Raw genomic sequence first — 15,845 nt, forward strand, 5'->3', positions numbered from 1 at the left:
CAGGAGTCCTTTCTGGATATTTAAATTGCTTTGAATGTTGACCGCTGTGGGGACAGGGAAATACTTTGTGTACCCGAATGTAGCTTGGATTTGGGGGAAAAAAGTGATTTAAACTTAAAATTGCTCTGTGGAATTATCAGGTGATTTCATAATTAATTTTAGAACCACTGTTATAAACGGGCCAGCTCTGTTCCCAGGGGAGGTTTGAATTGAATACAGTTTTCAGATTGTCTACCAACACATAAAAGGAGGGATCTTTTTGCTTTTTCTTATAAAAATACAGGAATGGGCTGGATATCTAAAAGAAAACATGGAAGTTATTTAAAAGATGTAAATGAAAAAAAATGTTCTTAGTTCTTCAAATTCTTTTTTTTGTGTGTGTGTTTCCAGGTAGTAATTTTGAAAGAAAACACAAGCCGCCCCCCCCCCCCCCCCAATTTTTTTTTTCTTGGTGCCTTGGTTTTTCTGACCTATTCCTGGGGTTATTTGGGGTGCTGATTCAGAAAATTGGATTGGATAGACCACATCAGTCCTAATTTCTTAGTTATGGTTGAATTTAATAATTTTCATACCGCTATTTAAAAGAGCCAAACATGAACATTGGGCAAAAAATGATTGGCCTTTGAGGGAATATATAACATAACATTGTGCTTATTAACCGCGTAAGTGTAAGTTCAACGTGGTTTACAAAAGATTATAAACAATGAACATAATCTGTAAGAAAAGAATAAGTTATTTGACCAAGTATTTTGAAAAGAGATAAGTTTTCAACTGTGTTCTGAAGTGTTTGTAAGAGTAAGCTGTAAGCAGCAATGATCGAAATTCTTTGTCATGAGAAGCTACCTGGAATGCCAAAGTGTGATCAAGAAATTTCTTGCCTTTACAGCCCTGTACAGAGGGAAAATTAAACAAAGCATGAGATTTTTTGCTGTGTTTATATGATGCTATGGAAAGTCTATTAACCAGATAGAGTGGAGCTGTACCATATAAAGCCTTAATACAAAAACAACCCAACTTAAACAAAACCCGAACCTCCATTGGCAGCCAGTGTAACTCACAGTAGAATGGTGTAACGCGGTCATACTTCTTCAGGCCATAGATCAGTGTTCTGTATCAGTAATAATCTCGCCATGCCTTTCTTAGTAATTGTCAGATAGAAAATGTTGCAGTAGTCAAGAAGTAAAGATTGAACCAAGAGTCTAAAAGCAAGAAACTTAAAATATGGTCTGATTGTTCGCAATTTCCATAGAGTATAATAACCTTTATGTACCACCGCATCTATCTGATTTTTTCATGGTGAGATGCTGATCCAGAACAACAACCAGTATTTTAATCGTTGGACGAATTGCGTACAATGTTGAGTTTATATTGATGGAGGGCTCATGAGAAATATATATGGTGGAGGACAAAATGTAATTAGTGAACCTTTGGTAGCACGAGATAGAATTATACTGCCACCACTATATATAAAGCTAGGCCTGATGAAACAATTTGTAAAGATTTTGAATAAAGACAGTTTGTGCATTGAATACATAGCACATATGTTACCTGGACTTACCATGGAAAAACTGAAGGCAGGAATTTTTGATGGTCCACAGATCAGACAACTTATAAATGACCCACATTTCATAGCATCAGTGAATGAAATCGAATCATGTGCCTGGTCTTCATTTGTTCTTGTTGTGAACAACTTTCTTGGCAACAAGAAGGCAGACAACTACACACAATTAGTAGAGGATATGTTCTTTCATTTCAGCAGACTTGGTTATAACTTGAAGTCCTTTATCTGCACAGTCACTTAGATCAGTGTTTCTCAACCTTTTGAAGCCAAATACCCCCTAAATAGAGAATGACACGGTGGTAGTTACCCACGGCTAGCCGCGGGTAATCCGCCAAAACGGGGGGGGGGGGGAGGAGTGCTCACAGTGGGCACGGGGACAAGGCCATCCACCCCCCCGTGGAGCAGTGAATGGCCTTGTCCCCGCAGTTAAGGGAGGGAAGGCACGCGGTCACCAATTGTGCGCGCCCCCCTCCCTACCTCCGGCCAAATCTATCTCTCTCCCTCCCCCTTATCTTTGCAGCGCTTTAGAAAATAAACTGAAGCCAGCGAAGCCTGCATGTGCCGCCCTGCAGTCGCGTGTGTGTGGGTGGAAGCTTCTCCTCTGATGCAACTTCCGGTTGCGTCAGAGGAGAAGCTTCCGCCCACACACACACGACTGTAAGGTGGCACAAGCAGGCTTCGCCGGCATCAGTTTCTTTTCTAAAGCGCCATGAAGGTAAGGGGAAGGGAGGGAGGGAGGGAGATAGATTTGGCTGGAGGTAGGGAGGGAGGTAAGGGGCCGTGCGCGTGATCGGTGACCGCGCACCTTCCCTCCCTTAAGTCTCTTTACGCTGCAAAGGTAAGGGGGGAGGGAGAGAGATTCTCAGGCCACTGAAGGGCGGTGAGGTAGTGAGAGGAAAGGGTGGATGCTGTGGGGACGGGACGGTGAAGGGGACGGCAGGTTCTGGGACGGGGCGGTGAAGGGGACAAATTTTTTCCCTGTGTCATTCTCTATCCCTAAGCCTAACAAATAGCAGCCAAATACCTCCGGCCAAACTCTGCCCCTGACTCCACCCCCATAATAATAATACTAACTGTAATACAATTTCTTCCATCTATTTTTCATATACACACAATATAATCTTATTAATACATAATGGTAACCACAAATTTAAAAAACACAAAGCACACTGTTTGCAGAGAAAATATTAATTATCATTTAATTCGGGTTTTTTTCCAAAGATGCCAAGGCAGATGCCTAAAATATGTGATGTCACCTCAGTAACAACTATATAAAAATAGACAAATATAGTGCAAAATAAAGACAGCAGATATAAATTCTCAAAACTGACACTTTGTCCGGGTTTTGAAAAGCCTCCTCAAAATTGTGTTAGGCAGGGAGGAAGTCCGCGCATGCGCTGATGCCACACGATGACATCACATGCACACGCGACATCATCGTGTGGCATCTTTGCATGCGTGCACTTACTCCCTGCCTGACAAGAGCCGACAGTGGGAGGCAGGGCTAGGGCAGGATTAGGGCATTACAGGGTGGGGATGGGTGGAACTGGGGGTGGGTCCAGGGGGGTCCGGATTTTCCGATTGGAAAATCTGGCAACCCTAGGCATAAGGTACTTCTGAAACTCTGCAATCGTGGGTCCTATTTCAGCCTCTAGGTGTCACCACTGCAGAATGACTGTCACTAGAATGTCCCCTGCTACACTACAGGGTCCTTTAATTGTGCATGTTATTTTTTTGTATCATTGAGGCATTGTGCTGCTTCTGCCCACAGGGTTAATCTGACCATTGAAGAAGGTCTCGTGAAAATGTGCTGTGCATATGAGGAATAGGTCTGAAGTGTTTTATCTTCAGTAAGTTCATGCTGTGCCTTTCTTTTTCAGGATTCTCTTGATATGCATTGCGCTACTTTCAGCCTATTCCATCCACCTGCTCTTAAAGAGTGCTGGAGTAGTAGGTAAGCCTGGGCCTCTTGGAAAAGGCCCCCTTTAGCTATTTTAAAACATATCACATTTCGTTGTACTGCAAAGCCCCTGGTGTTCCATGGGAACCTCTGAGTTGTGCCACTATTGACCACATGGTGTTCCACTGCAATGCAAGCACAAAAACAATACAGTGAGCCCTCCGAATCCGTGGTTTCAGTATCCGCGGATTCGGTTATTCGCAATTTTTTTTTTTTTTTAAATAAAGCTGCATTCCGGACCTTCCCCGCCTCCCTTCCGGCATCCCAGACCTTACCTGGTGGTCTAGCGGGCTTTCGGGGCAGGAGCGATCACTCATAGCAAATGGCTGCGGGGAGTTCTCGTCGTAGTCTAAAGAGACTATGGAAACTCATGACAGCCATTTGCTATGAGTGATCTGCATGGGGCAGGAGCGTAGGAAGATCGCTCCTGCCCTGAAAGCCTGCTAGACCACCAGGTAAGGTCTGGGATGCCGGGAGGGAGGCAGGGGTGGGTCAGAGCCGGCCCAAAAGTTATTCGCGCATATTGAATATTCGTGGGTCGGCTCTGCCCCTAACCCCCGCAAATATGGAAGGGGAACTGTACTGTGGAATGGATGTTCCTGATGCAGGCGTTTATTCAATCCAGTTAATCCACATAAAAAATGATGTTGCGGACCCAACATTGTCCATGTTTAACTGCTACTTTCCTTAGGAGTCCCAAATAGAGAATGACACGGGGACAAATTTTTTCCCGTTCCTGCAGGAACTCATTTTCCTGTCCTGTTCTGGAGAGTTCTTTCCCTGTCTATCCCGTTCCTTCAAGCTCTGTCCTCATAAAGTGTTCAGGGCTTGTGCGGGTAAGGCAGAGCTTACAGGAATGGGGCAGGGACAAGGACGGCGACAAAACTCATGGGGGACGGGGACAAATTTGTCCCCGTGTCATTTTCTAGTCCTGAACTGTAAGGGCTGTAAATTAGAAGGCACAGATGTGGATTTAAAGGAAGGCAGCTATAGTGCTGAAAGTAGGTAGAAGCGCTCTCTTCAAGCTACTAGAGAGTAGTTAATTTCTTTGTAACTTTTTCATATTACTTGTGACCAGGTAGTCACTATCTTACGCTTAGCTTTACTTTTCTTTTTTCTTTCTGTATCCTATCCTCTTGTTCCTATCCAGCTTGTTTTTCCTTTAAGATATTGTAAACCTTTCCTGCCCTTTTTGTCCTTTTGTGTCTAGTTTGGTTAATTTGTTGGTGTTACAAATCCCCTTGTTATGTTTTTATTTTATTTTTTTGAAAATGTGTTTATTAAAGGATCAATGCATACGAGAAAATACAAGATGCAACCATCCAAGTAAGACATCATGTACAAAAGTCAAAGGTACATGTAAAAAGGAAATAAACATAGACAAATCCACAACATATCAGCTCCCATGCAGATCCAATTTTAAGTGAAACCCACCCCTTCCAACCCCCCCCCCCAGCACCCAGCACTCCAATAATCCAAATAGGTCCTAGATTTCCAGCTCATAACACCCCGGCTGTCGCTCCCAACCAGCCATCAAAGACATATTGGCCCGCCACTGTTGGACTGTTGGCCGCGTGGTGCCAATCCAGTAGCGAAGAATTAGTTTCTTTGTGATTCCTAAGGCCACTAAAAGAAAGCGCCTTCCAGGCTCGCCAACACCCGCTTCCACCAGGGGACTTGTGACACCCAACAGCAACGTCTTATAAGACCAGTCTATAGATAATCCTATAACTTTCTCCAGTTCCCGAAGCACAAATATCCACAAGGGCCCTACATGTGAACATTCCAAAAAGTGATGTACCAAGGTGTCCCGGCGAGCCGGGCAACGGGGGCAGCAGTTATCAAGCCATAACCCCATCTGTCGCCCCTTACATCTCGTTAAATAAGATTGGTGCAGAATCTGCAGATGCACTTCCCGGAGACTCACATTAGGGGAGGCAGAGGCACATTCCTGAAAACACAGAACTAATTCAGCAGCAGTAACCTGCTCTCCCAAAGCTAGAGTCCAATCTGTTGCCATAGCATCAAGAAACCTACTAGACCGTCTTTCCCTCCCCACTTTATACCACTCCGAGAGCGTGTTGAATTCAGATGGGGTGGACAAAAACTGTTGATCCAGGGAAGTGAAAGTGGGCAAGTTACCCTCTGGTGAACGAAGCGCCAAACAATAGCTACGCAGCTGCAAGTATGCAAACAGAGACCCTGCGGTCCAACCCCAGAGGTCCCGGCACGCCAGAAAAGAGGGAACCGATCCCGACTCAACTTCAGCAACCTGCCCCACAAAACGACACCCAGACGTCCGAACCGAAGCAAAAAATGCATGTAACGATCCAGCAGGAAACTTAGGGTTGCCCACCAATTCCGTGAAAGGCGAAGGTCCCACCGCTCCCCCCAATGACGACCGCCACCAGCACCAGGCCATTCGCAAGGGTCGAAGCAAAGAAGGGCAGGGCCCCGCCCCATGCCACAGGAGGTTAAAAACTAACACCGGAGCTGACAAAAGGTACCAGAATCCAGCCGGAGCAAACCTGTCAACACCCGTACATAATTCATGCACCCATCTCAACAAAGCAGCAACATTATAAAGACGCAAATCGGGCAAGTTCACACCTCCTTGCTCGCGCCCCCTAATCAGTTTGTTATAGCCAATTTTCGCCCGGCGGGAGCGCCATATAAAGGACGAAACAACCCCCCTATAAGCCTGCACATCTTTCTGTTTGATCCAAAGGGGCACCATTTGTAGAGGATACAGGAGCTTCGGCAAGAGGACCATTTTAATAAGGGCAACGCGCCCCAGGAATGAGAGGGGAAATTCCATCCACCGCCTACACAAAGCTCGGACTGCATCTAATTTATCAAGTACGTTTTTCCGGTAAACCACCCCCGGGTCCGCATGCAGATATATTCCCAGATATTTGAGCGTACCCTTAGACCATTGCAGGGGAAAGGAAGGATCATGCCACAGAGTACATGGGGGCGGATCGCCAGAGCCTCCGACTTATCAAAGTTAATGCGCAACCCAGAAAAAGCTCCAAATCTCTGTATAAGATCTATTAAGCGAGGAACCCCCACCTCAGCGTCTCCCAGAAAGATGAGCATATCATCCGCAAACAAATTAATTTTAAATTCCTGGGAACCCAACCGAATACCACGCACATCGGGACTCTGACGTAGCCTAGCCGCAAGTGGCTCTAGCGCCAAGACAAAGAGCATCGGGGAGAGGGGACAACCCTGGCGCGTCCCCCTCTCGAGGTCAAAAGAGGAGGTAAGCTCCCCGTTGATCAGGATCTGGGCCATAGGATGGGCGTATAATGATCGAATCCCAGTCAGAAAGCTCCCCAGAATGCCGAACTGAGGAAGAACCCAAAAAAGATAATCCCATAACACTTTATCGAACGCCTTTTCCGCGTCTAGGCTAACTATGAGAGCGTTCTTCTGTCCCGGGTGTTGCCCAACAAGTCCAGGATTCTGCAGCACCGAAAGCGCCCTCAACACATTAGCAGATGAATAGCGGCCCGGCACAAAACCTGCCTGGTCCGAATGAACCAAGCTGGGCAAAACCCGACCCAGGCGAGCTGCCATAATAGCAGCAAACAACTTGATATCTTGATTGAGCAGAGAAATAGGTCTATAGGATCCCAGCTGATCTACCGCCCGACCCGGTTTCGGTAGAACCACAATATTAGCGTGAGTTAGTCTATGTGGAGGCAGGTCGCCTCCACAAAGAGCCACACATAGGGCTTGAAATGGGCCCACCACACATGCCCCCAACAACTTATAATATTCAGAACCCAGCCCGTCAGGCCCAGGGGCTTTAGCCAATTTTAGGGCCCGAATAGCTTGTTGGATTTCCAACCCTCGCACCGGGGCATTTAACAACTCTCGCTGCTCATGTCCCAAGGACGGAATCTGTAGGTCCTGAAAGAAAGTCGTCCTCTGTGCAGTGTCACAAGTCCCCCGGTCATATAGAGCCCTATAGTAATTAACAAAACTCTGCTGTATCCCCGCTTGGGCAGTTACCTCTCTACCATCAGGCGCCCGAATCTTTTTTTTTTATAATTCTTTATTCATTTTTAATTTCTTACATCAAGTGATAAATATATAATACATATAATATTCAATAAACACTTGAATATCCAACAATATTCATTTTAATATTAACATATAGAAAACCCCCATTATAATAAATTATAAATCATTTATTCTTATATTTATGTACCCACCCTAACCCCTTTATATGTTCTATCCTTGTGCTATGATATCTGATCTTTAGAAAAATAAGCCAATGGTCCCCAGATTTTATTAAATTTTTTAATATACCCATGTTGTAACGCTATTGCTTTTTCCATTTTATATATATGGCAAATAGAATTCCACCAAAAAGTAAAATTTAATTTTGTATAATCTTTCCAATTTTGTGTAATTTGTTGTATGGCGACCCCTGTTAGTATCAATAAAAGTTTATTATTATTTGCTGATATTGGACTCTGTGTTCTCATTGCTGTTCCAAATAAAATTGTGTCATATGTAAGTCCAACATGATTTTCTAATAATATATTAATTTGGGGCCAAATTGTTTTCCAGAAAGCATTTATACAGGGACAAAAATAGATTAAATGATCTAGTGTCCCTATTTCTATCTTACAATGCCAGCATCTATTAGATTTAGAACTATCTATTTTTTGTAACCGATTAGGGGTCCATAAAACTCTATGTAATAAAAGCATCCATGTTTGACTCATAGATGCTGACATTGTAGTATGTATTCTCCAGGACCAAAATTTTTGCCATTGAGTTGCAGAAATTGTCTGTCCTATCTCAATACTCCAAATGTCCCTAAGTCCTGTTTTTTTTTTATTTAAAAAACCATATAATAATTTATACCATTTTGCGGCTTGGTGTCCTAAAAATTCTACCTGAAAGCAATAGATTTGCAAACTATACTGAGTATTTAGATTTTTCCATTCAGGGAACCCTTCCTGAATAGCTTGCTTCAATTGTAACCATTTAAAATATTGTGTTTTGTTCAATCCAAATTTCTGTTGCAATTGTGAAAAATCAAGCAAGGATCCATTTACTATAACATCATTTAAAGATCGTATACCTGCCATTATCCATTGCTTCCATATTATTTTGAATCCACCAATTTTGATCCTGGAGTTCACCCAAATGGATTGATTTAACGATTTAGCTATTGGATCTGGTGTAATATTACTAATAAATTTTAATGTTTTCCAGGTATCTAATAGAATTCTGTGATCTTTATATTTCTTAGGCATTGTTATATTTATAAGATGTTCTGGATATAATGGAAACAGGAGCCGCCATTCTAAGTATAACCAGTCTGGTACATTCTCTATGAGTTCTGGGAGGATCCAATACATGCCCTGTCTTAAAATATAGGCTTGATGATACCTATAGAAATTTGGAAAATTTACCCCTCCTTCTCGAATAGTTTTTTGTAAAGTTGCTATAGCGATTCTTGGTCTTTTCCCAAACCAAAGAAATTTTGTAATTATACTATTTAATTTTTTATAAAATGACCCCTGAAAAAATATCGGAATCATACTCATTTGATAACAAACCACAGGTAAGATCATCATTTTTATTGTTTGAACTCTTCCCCACCATGAAAGATGTAAAGGATTCCATTGCTCATTTTCTATTACTGTATCATCAATTGTATTTTTTATAATAATTCCCAAATATTTTAGTCCTTCCTCTTTCCATTGGAATGAGTATGTATCAAATAATCCTTTGGTACAATGGACATTAATTGGAAGAATTTCAGATTTTTCCCAATTTATTTTGTATCCAGAAAATCTACCAAATTTTTCTAATAAATTTAATAAACATGGAATGGTATCTTCCGGTTTCCTCAAATATAAAAGAATGTCATCTGCATATGCAGATAATTTATATTCCCAATTTGAAAATGTGATACCCTTTATTTCCTTAGTTTGATTTATTGCAATTAATAAGGGTTCAAGAACAATATCAAAAAGTAATGGAGATAAAGGACATCCTTGCCTAACCCCTCGTAGCAAATCAAATCTTTCTGAAATGTTATTATTTATATTTAATCTTGCTCCGGGAGAGCTATACAATGTTTGAATCATTTTAATAAAAATGGGTCCTATTCCAAACCATTTTAAAGCTTGATACATAAATTTCCATTCCACTCTATCGAATGCTTTCTCTGCATCTAACGATATTAAAAAAGCTGGTTCGTTCATATTTTTCGCTATATTTAAAGAATGGAGTGCCAATCTGGTGTTATGTGAAGAGTGTCTTTTAGCAACGAATCCTGTTTGGTGTACATCTATAATATAAGGAAGAGCTTTTGCCAATCTTAATGCCAATACTTTAGCAAGCAATTTTTCATCTACATTCAACAATGATATAGGCCTGTAGTTTGAAACCAATGTAGGATCCCTGTTTGGTTTTGGTAAGACAATAATTACAGAATCAGCCATAGTACCTGATATATTTCCAATGTTTAACTGATATTGATATAAATTTAATAGATTAGGTAATATAATATTTTGAAAGGTTTTATAAAATTCAACAGTATATCCATCTCCACCTGGAGCGGATCCAACTCTAAGAGCTTTCAATGCTTGTTCTATTTCTTTTAATGATATATGTTCTTCTAAACTTCCTCTTATATGATCTGGAATATTCGGTCCAATAAATGAATTTAAAAACTCTAATCCATCTTGTTCTTTATTTTCATAAGAATCCGAAGTATGTAGATCCCTATAAAAATCAAGAAATTGTTTTACAATATCTTTAATGTTGGTGTGTGTATTGCCTTTTGTATCTTTTATTGCAATAATTTTAGTTTTCCTTTTTTTTGCTTTAAGAAAATTTGCTAGCATTTTTCCAGCTTTATTTGAGTTTCCATAATACCGAAATTGCTGACAGAACATTTCTTTCCTCACAAATTGTGAAGAGATTTCATTATATTTAGTTTTTGCTTTTAATAATTTTTGTAATACTACATTTTCCCATTTAATAATTAATTTTTTTTCTAATAATTTAATTTCTTCTTCCAAATTCATAAATTGTTTTTTAAGTTCTTTTTTTAAATAAGCCGAATATGATATAATGTTTCCTCTCATTGTAGCTTTACAAGCATCCCAAATAATTTCAATATTCATATTTTCTGTGTTATTAATTTGAAAAAATTCCTCCATCTTCATTTTTAAATCTGTTATAAAATTCCCATCCGCAAGTAAGGCATTATCAAATCTCCAAATTGATGTAAAATTATTTTTTATATCATTCTTCAAATCAATCCACACACCTGCATGATCAGAAATTATAATAGGATCAATAACTGCTTTTATAACTTTTTGTGCTAAATTATTAGAAACAAATATATAATCAATTCTTGAAAAGGATTTATGGACCTGAGAACAAAAAGAATATTCCTGATCATTAAAATGAAGAATACGCCATATATCAACCAAATCACAAGATTGTACCAAATTTTCTAGCCCTAACGATTTTATAATTTTACTAGGTTTCTTGTCCATAATAGGATCCATAACAGCATTGAAATCTCCAGCTACTACCAAATTTGAAGTAGCCAATGGAAGTAATATCTGTTGAATTTTTTTAAAAAACTCCATTTGATTTGAATTAGGAGCATATAAATTGAATAAGTCCAGGGTTGTATTTCCCATTACCATTTTGACATGTACCCATCTTCCTAATGGATCAATTTTTATAAGTTTAAAATCAGCAGTACATTTCTTATTTATAAGTATAGCTACTCCTGCCTTTTTTCCTAGGGCAGGAGCAAAAAAACATTTAGATACCCATCCCCCAATTAGTTTATTAGATTCATTCCCTGTAAGATGTGTCTCTTGCATGAAGTAAATATCCGCATTTTGCTTATGAAGAAAACCTAACATTTTTTTTCTTTTTACTGGGTGATTCAGACCATTGACGTTAATGGAAAAAATTTTAATTGTCATTTATTGTATTAAGTAAAAGTAAATATCTTCTTAATAATATTATTGTTATCAGATATCTGCACTTTTCATCATATATTCTAATTCTAATTATTAATTCTTTATCATTAAAATGTATCATATTTTCCCCCATCTCCCTGTACCCACCCTCCTTCCCACCCTCCCTTTTAATTAAATATTGTGTATACTTGGTATCACGCATCTTAAGTCGATAATAAAGAACTCCATAAAGACCTGTTCTTATTGTAATCTTTGAAATAATACGCTTCGGAGCCCGTGAGGTTACCAAAGAAGCAAGCAGTTTTCCCGCTTTGTTGCCCCAGCGATGTAGGCGATATTTATACATTTTGATATCTCTAAGGGCTCTATCTGCCAATAAATCATTAATTTGTCTACGTAGGTCAAAATATTGAGATCGAGCTGTCGTGGCACCCGGAGCATGTAAACTCCCACGCAGCGCGGCCAAATTTTGTACCAAGTCCAACAGTGTCTTATCTTGGGCTCTGCGCTTGCGGGTAGTGTACTCAATAATTTTACCACGCAAGATCGTCTTGCTTGCCTCCCAAAACACCACTTCAGATACATCAGAAGCAGGGTTTTCATTCACAAAGAAATCCCATTGTTGTTCCAGGAAATCCTTAAACTCAGCATCTTCATAGAGCGTGGGATTCATACGCCAACTAATAGTCGACCCCTGTGACCCCGGCCTATCAATGAGCTCCAGCCAAACCAAGTGGTGATCTGACAAAACACCATCTTCAATCACCACTCGTGGAATACCCGCCAGCAGAGAAGGAGCCACCAGCAGATAGTCCAAGCGACTGTGAACATCATGGACTTGAGAGTGAAAAGTGAAGTCAGATTCAGTTGGATGCAGTGTGCGCCATACATCAATCAGACCCTGTTGTTGCATCACAAAATTCACCCCCTTGTGGTCACCCCCTTTCAATCGAGGCTTAGGCGGCCTGCAATCAACAAGTGGGTCTGCAGTAATGTTAAAATCCCCACCTAAGACCAATTGGTATTCAGAAAAAGGCATCAGAGCCGCTACTAATACAGAAAAAAATCTATGGGAGTATACATTAGGTGCATAAAGAGAACAAAACACATATTTCTTCCCCAGGAAAACTCCAGCCCATATCACATATCGCCCCTCGGGGTCCTGGATCACTTTGTGCATACTACAGGAATTCTTTTTATGGAAGAGGAGAGCAACACCTCGCTGTCTGGAGTTATAGGAAGCAAAAGCGACCTCCCCTACCCAGTCTCTCTTTAGTTTAATATGTTCTGACACGCTGAGGTGAGTCTCCTGCAGCATTAACACATCTACTTTTAATTTCTTACAGTATTGAAGTAATTTGCTGCGCTTCACCGGGGAGTGCAAGCCATCAATATTGAAGCTGGCAATCTTAACAGAACTCACAAGCGCAGTTGGTAAGAAGTGAGTCTTCCCAAAGACAACCGGCCTGTGGGGCAGCAGCGCCGGTCTCCCAGCCAAACCAGCTCGCCACCCACTGAATTATCATTACTTTACCGATCAGAGACCCCAGGTGCATTCCACCCCCCCACCCCGCCCCACCAAAACCCTCCTCCCACCCCAATCCCAACTTCTTTCGTCCCCCCAACCCTACCCCCAGTTTCCCCTCGCATCTCAACCATTTTCAAACCAATCAATCCCCACACATACATCCAACACCCCAGCACTACCTCCATCCCACTCTCTCCCTCCTCACACGAACACTCTCGTCCCCCCATCCACCACCCAGCTTCCCATCTGAAAGCTAGAGTATGAACCCTCACAAAAACTCTAAAGGGTTACAACGCCCAGGTATATGTAAAACACAGCAAAACAGTAAAACAGTGCAAAAAATACTGAATAAACATCAAACTGGCAAAACTCTCAGACAGGCGTTCAGCATACTCTCAAACCAAGAGTCCAGAGGCCAGAAATCCTTGCAGTGCAGGTCCCCCACTCCCGATGGAAGTCAAGGCAGCATGGCTTCTTGTAACTCAAGGAGACTACATAGACTGGAATCGCGCCACGCAAACAGTGCACACAGGCGGAGGCAAAGCAAATGCCCCCAGCGTCCCCGGGTAGAACAGGATCAACACCACACTGTCGGATGACCAAAACAGCTTGATAGAAGAAAAACCACCAGAAATCTCACGACAGGCGCCCAGCAGCACTCCTAAGGTGCCGGCAGCTTCTCGAGGAACTTTTTCAAATCGTCCGCCGTGCTCAGAGTGACAGTCCGATTTTCATGAGTTAGGCGCACCTTAGCAGGGTAAAGAAATGCAAATCTTATTCCCCTCGTGACCAACTGCGAGCAATACGGCGTAAGGGCCCTGCGCTGCTCCGCAACTTTGGTGGAGAAATCTTGAAATAACATAATCTTGGCCCCCTCATAGGACAGAGATCTGGTTTTCTTGAACAGGTCCAACAGGCGCGCTTTGATTGCATAATTATGGAATCTGGCCAGCACCGGCCTCGGGCGGCCTGGCCCGTCTCCATCGCGACGTTGGCCAACACGATGGAAACGCTCTACCACTACAGGGCCAGCCTGCTCCGCCAGACCCAGCTCCTTCGGCAGCCATCTTTCCACCACGTGGAGAAGGTCAGAATCTTTCACTGACTCCGGGAGCCCTATCAGACGGAGGTTCTTTCTGCGGGCCCTGTTCTCCTGATCCTCCACTCTCTCGAGCAATTGACACACTCGGGTCTCCAAGGAATCAATCCTGCCATCCGCGACCACCGCTCTGTCTTCCTGTGCCGAAACATGTACCTCCACCTGGTGAATCTGTGTTGCGTGTCCAGCCAGCACATCCTTGATCTCGTCCATTGAAGCATGCAGCTTGGCCAGCTTGCCGTCCAGGAGTTGGGACAAGTTCCGCATGGATACCTGCAGCACCTCATCCGAGGTGCGTTCCGCCGTCATCTCTGTCACCTCTGTTTGGGTCCCCGCCATTTTATGTATCGGCGCCATGCTGCTTCTTGGGGCCTTCGGCGCTTTTGTCGGCAGCCCCCGTGCCGCCACCGCGAGTCACGAGTCAAACGCTCCTCAGACCGGCGGGAGCGAACCCGGAAGTGCAGGAGCCGCAGAAAATCAATAAAGAACTGGTGGCGGCAGGCGATCGGGGAGCCGAATGGTGTAGGGAGGACGGAGCTCCGCGTTCAGGCGTCCGTTCAGGTTCCTGCCATCACGTGACCCCCCTGTTATGTTTTTATTTTAAATATTGTCCACTGTTTTTATTTATTTGATTTGACTTTTTTGTTAAAAAATGGCGGTATATCAAATAAAATAACTAACTGTAGAGAGCACTTCAAATTGGATTTCAGCACTGTAGTTGCCTTTGTTTACATCCACATCTCTGCCTTCTAATTTAGAACCCTTAGAGGGGCATAATTTAAAAAAAAAACCCCATCTAAATCCCCTTTTTGGCTTAAGTCACTAGATGCTGAAGTTGGTAGCAGGGCAATGTCATCTTTATTGTAAACCGTTTCTATCCCATGTACTGTCAAATGTATCTTTATTGTAAACCGCTTCGAACTTCACGGTATAGCGGTATATAAGAAATAAATTATTATTATTATTACCTGCACATTCAGCAATCTACTCGCCCAGACTGTCACTACGTCTATCCCTATACCACATTCCCGACCAAAAAATCACCCAAGTCCCTTTTAGGCGAAGGAAGGGCCAGTCCTTCGCCTAAAAGCAGGATTCTGTACCCAAAGTCTGTCAAAAAACAATGCCAGTTACAGAATCCTGTAAGTTCCCCCCCACCCCACCTCAACGATCGTGGCAGGAGAGATCCCCCCGAACTGCCACGAACCGGCAGGAGAAATGCCCAATCTCTCCTGCCGGCACCCCCCAACAAAATGGCAATCGCCGGCAGGAGGGATCCAAAGCGATCCTGCTGGAAGGCATTCACTCCCCTCCCCTCCCCGAATGCCAGCAGGAGGGATCCCAAGCCCTCCTGCCGAAGACGAACCCCCCCGAATACCGGCAGGAGGGATTCCAAGCCCTCCTGCCAAAGATGGCCCCACGTGAGTGCTCCCACCACTACCCCGACACCCCCCCACTACCCCGGATCCCCCCCTAACCTGTCAGTTGGCCAGCCGGACAGGTCCCCGGTCTGGCTGGCAGGCCCGCCATCCTCAGAATGGCGGGCCAGCCCCTTCCCAGTGTATTCTGGGATGCACCGGGGAGGAGCCTAGGGCCTGATTGGCCTAGGCACCTAAGGCTCGCCCGTATGAGGGGCCTTATGCAACTGGGCTAACTGGAATTGGCCCAGTTGCCTAAGGCTCCTCCTATGGGCGGGGCCTTAGGCACATGGGCCA

At 43.0% G+C, this 15,845-nt stretch overlaps 1 protein-coding gene across 3 annotated transcripts in view; it reads left to right on the forward strand.

Annotated features, from left to right (window-relative positions):
- SLC38A5 (solute carrier family 38 member 5) overlaps window positions 1-15,845 on the forward strand; it is a 196,580-nt gene that overhangs the window by 154,811 nt on the left and 25,924 nt on the right. For all 3 annotated transcript variants that reach the window (XM_033923471.1, XM_033923489.1, XM_033923481.1), the window contains one exon: window positions 3,442-3,515. In XM_033923471.1, the coding sequence (XP_033779362.1) occupies window positions 3,442-3,515 (74 nt within the window). The remainder of the gene's footprint in view (window positions 1-3,441; window positions 3,516-15,845) is intronic.

Source organism: Geotrypetes seraphini, chromosome 1 (assembly GCF_902459505.1).
Source record: "Geotrypetes seraphini chromosome 1, aGeoSer1.1, whole genome shotgun sequence".
Taxonomy (NCBI): Eukaryota; Metazoa; Chordata; class Amphibia; order Gymnophiona; family Dermophiidae; genus Geotrypetes; species Geotrypetes seraphini.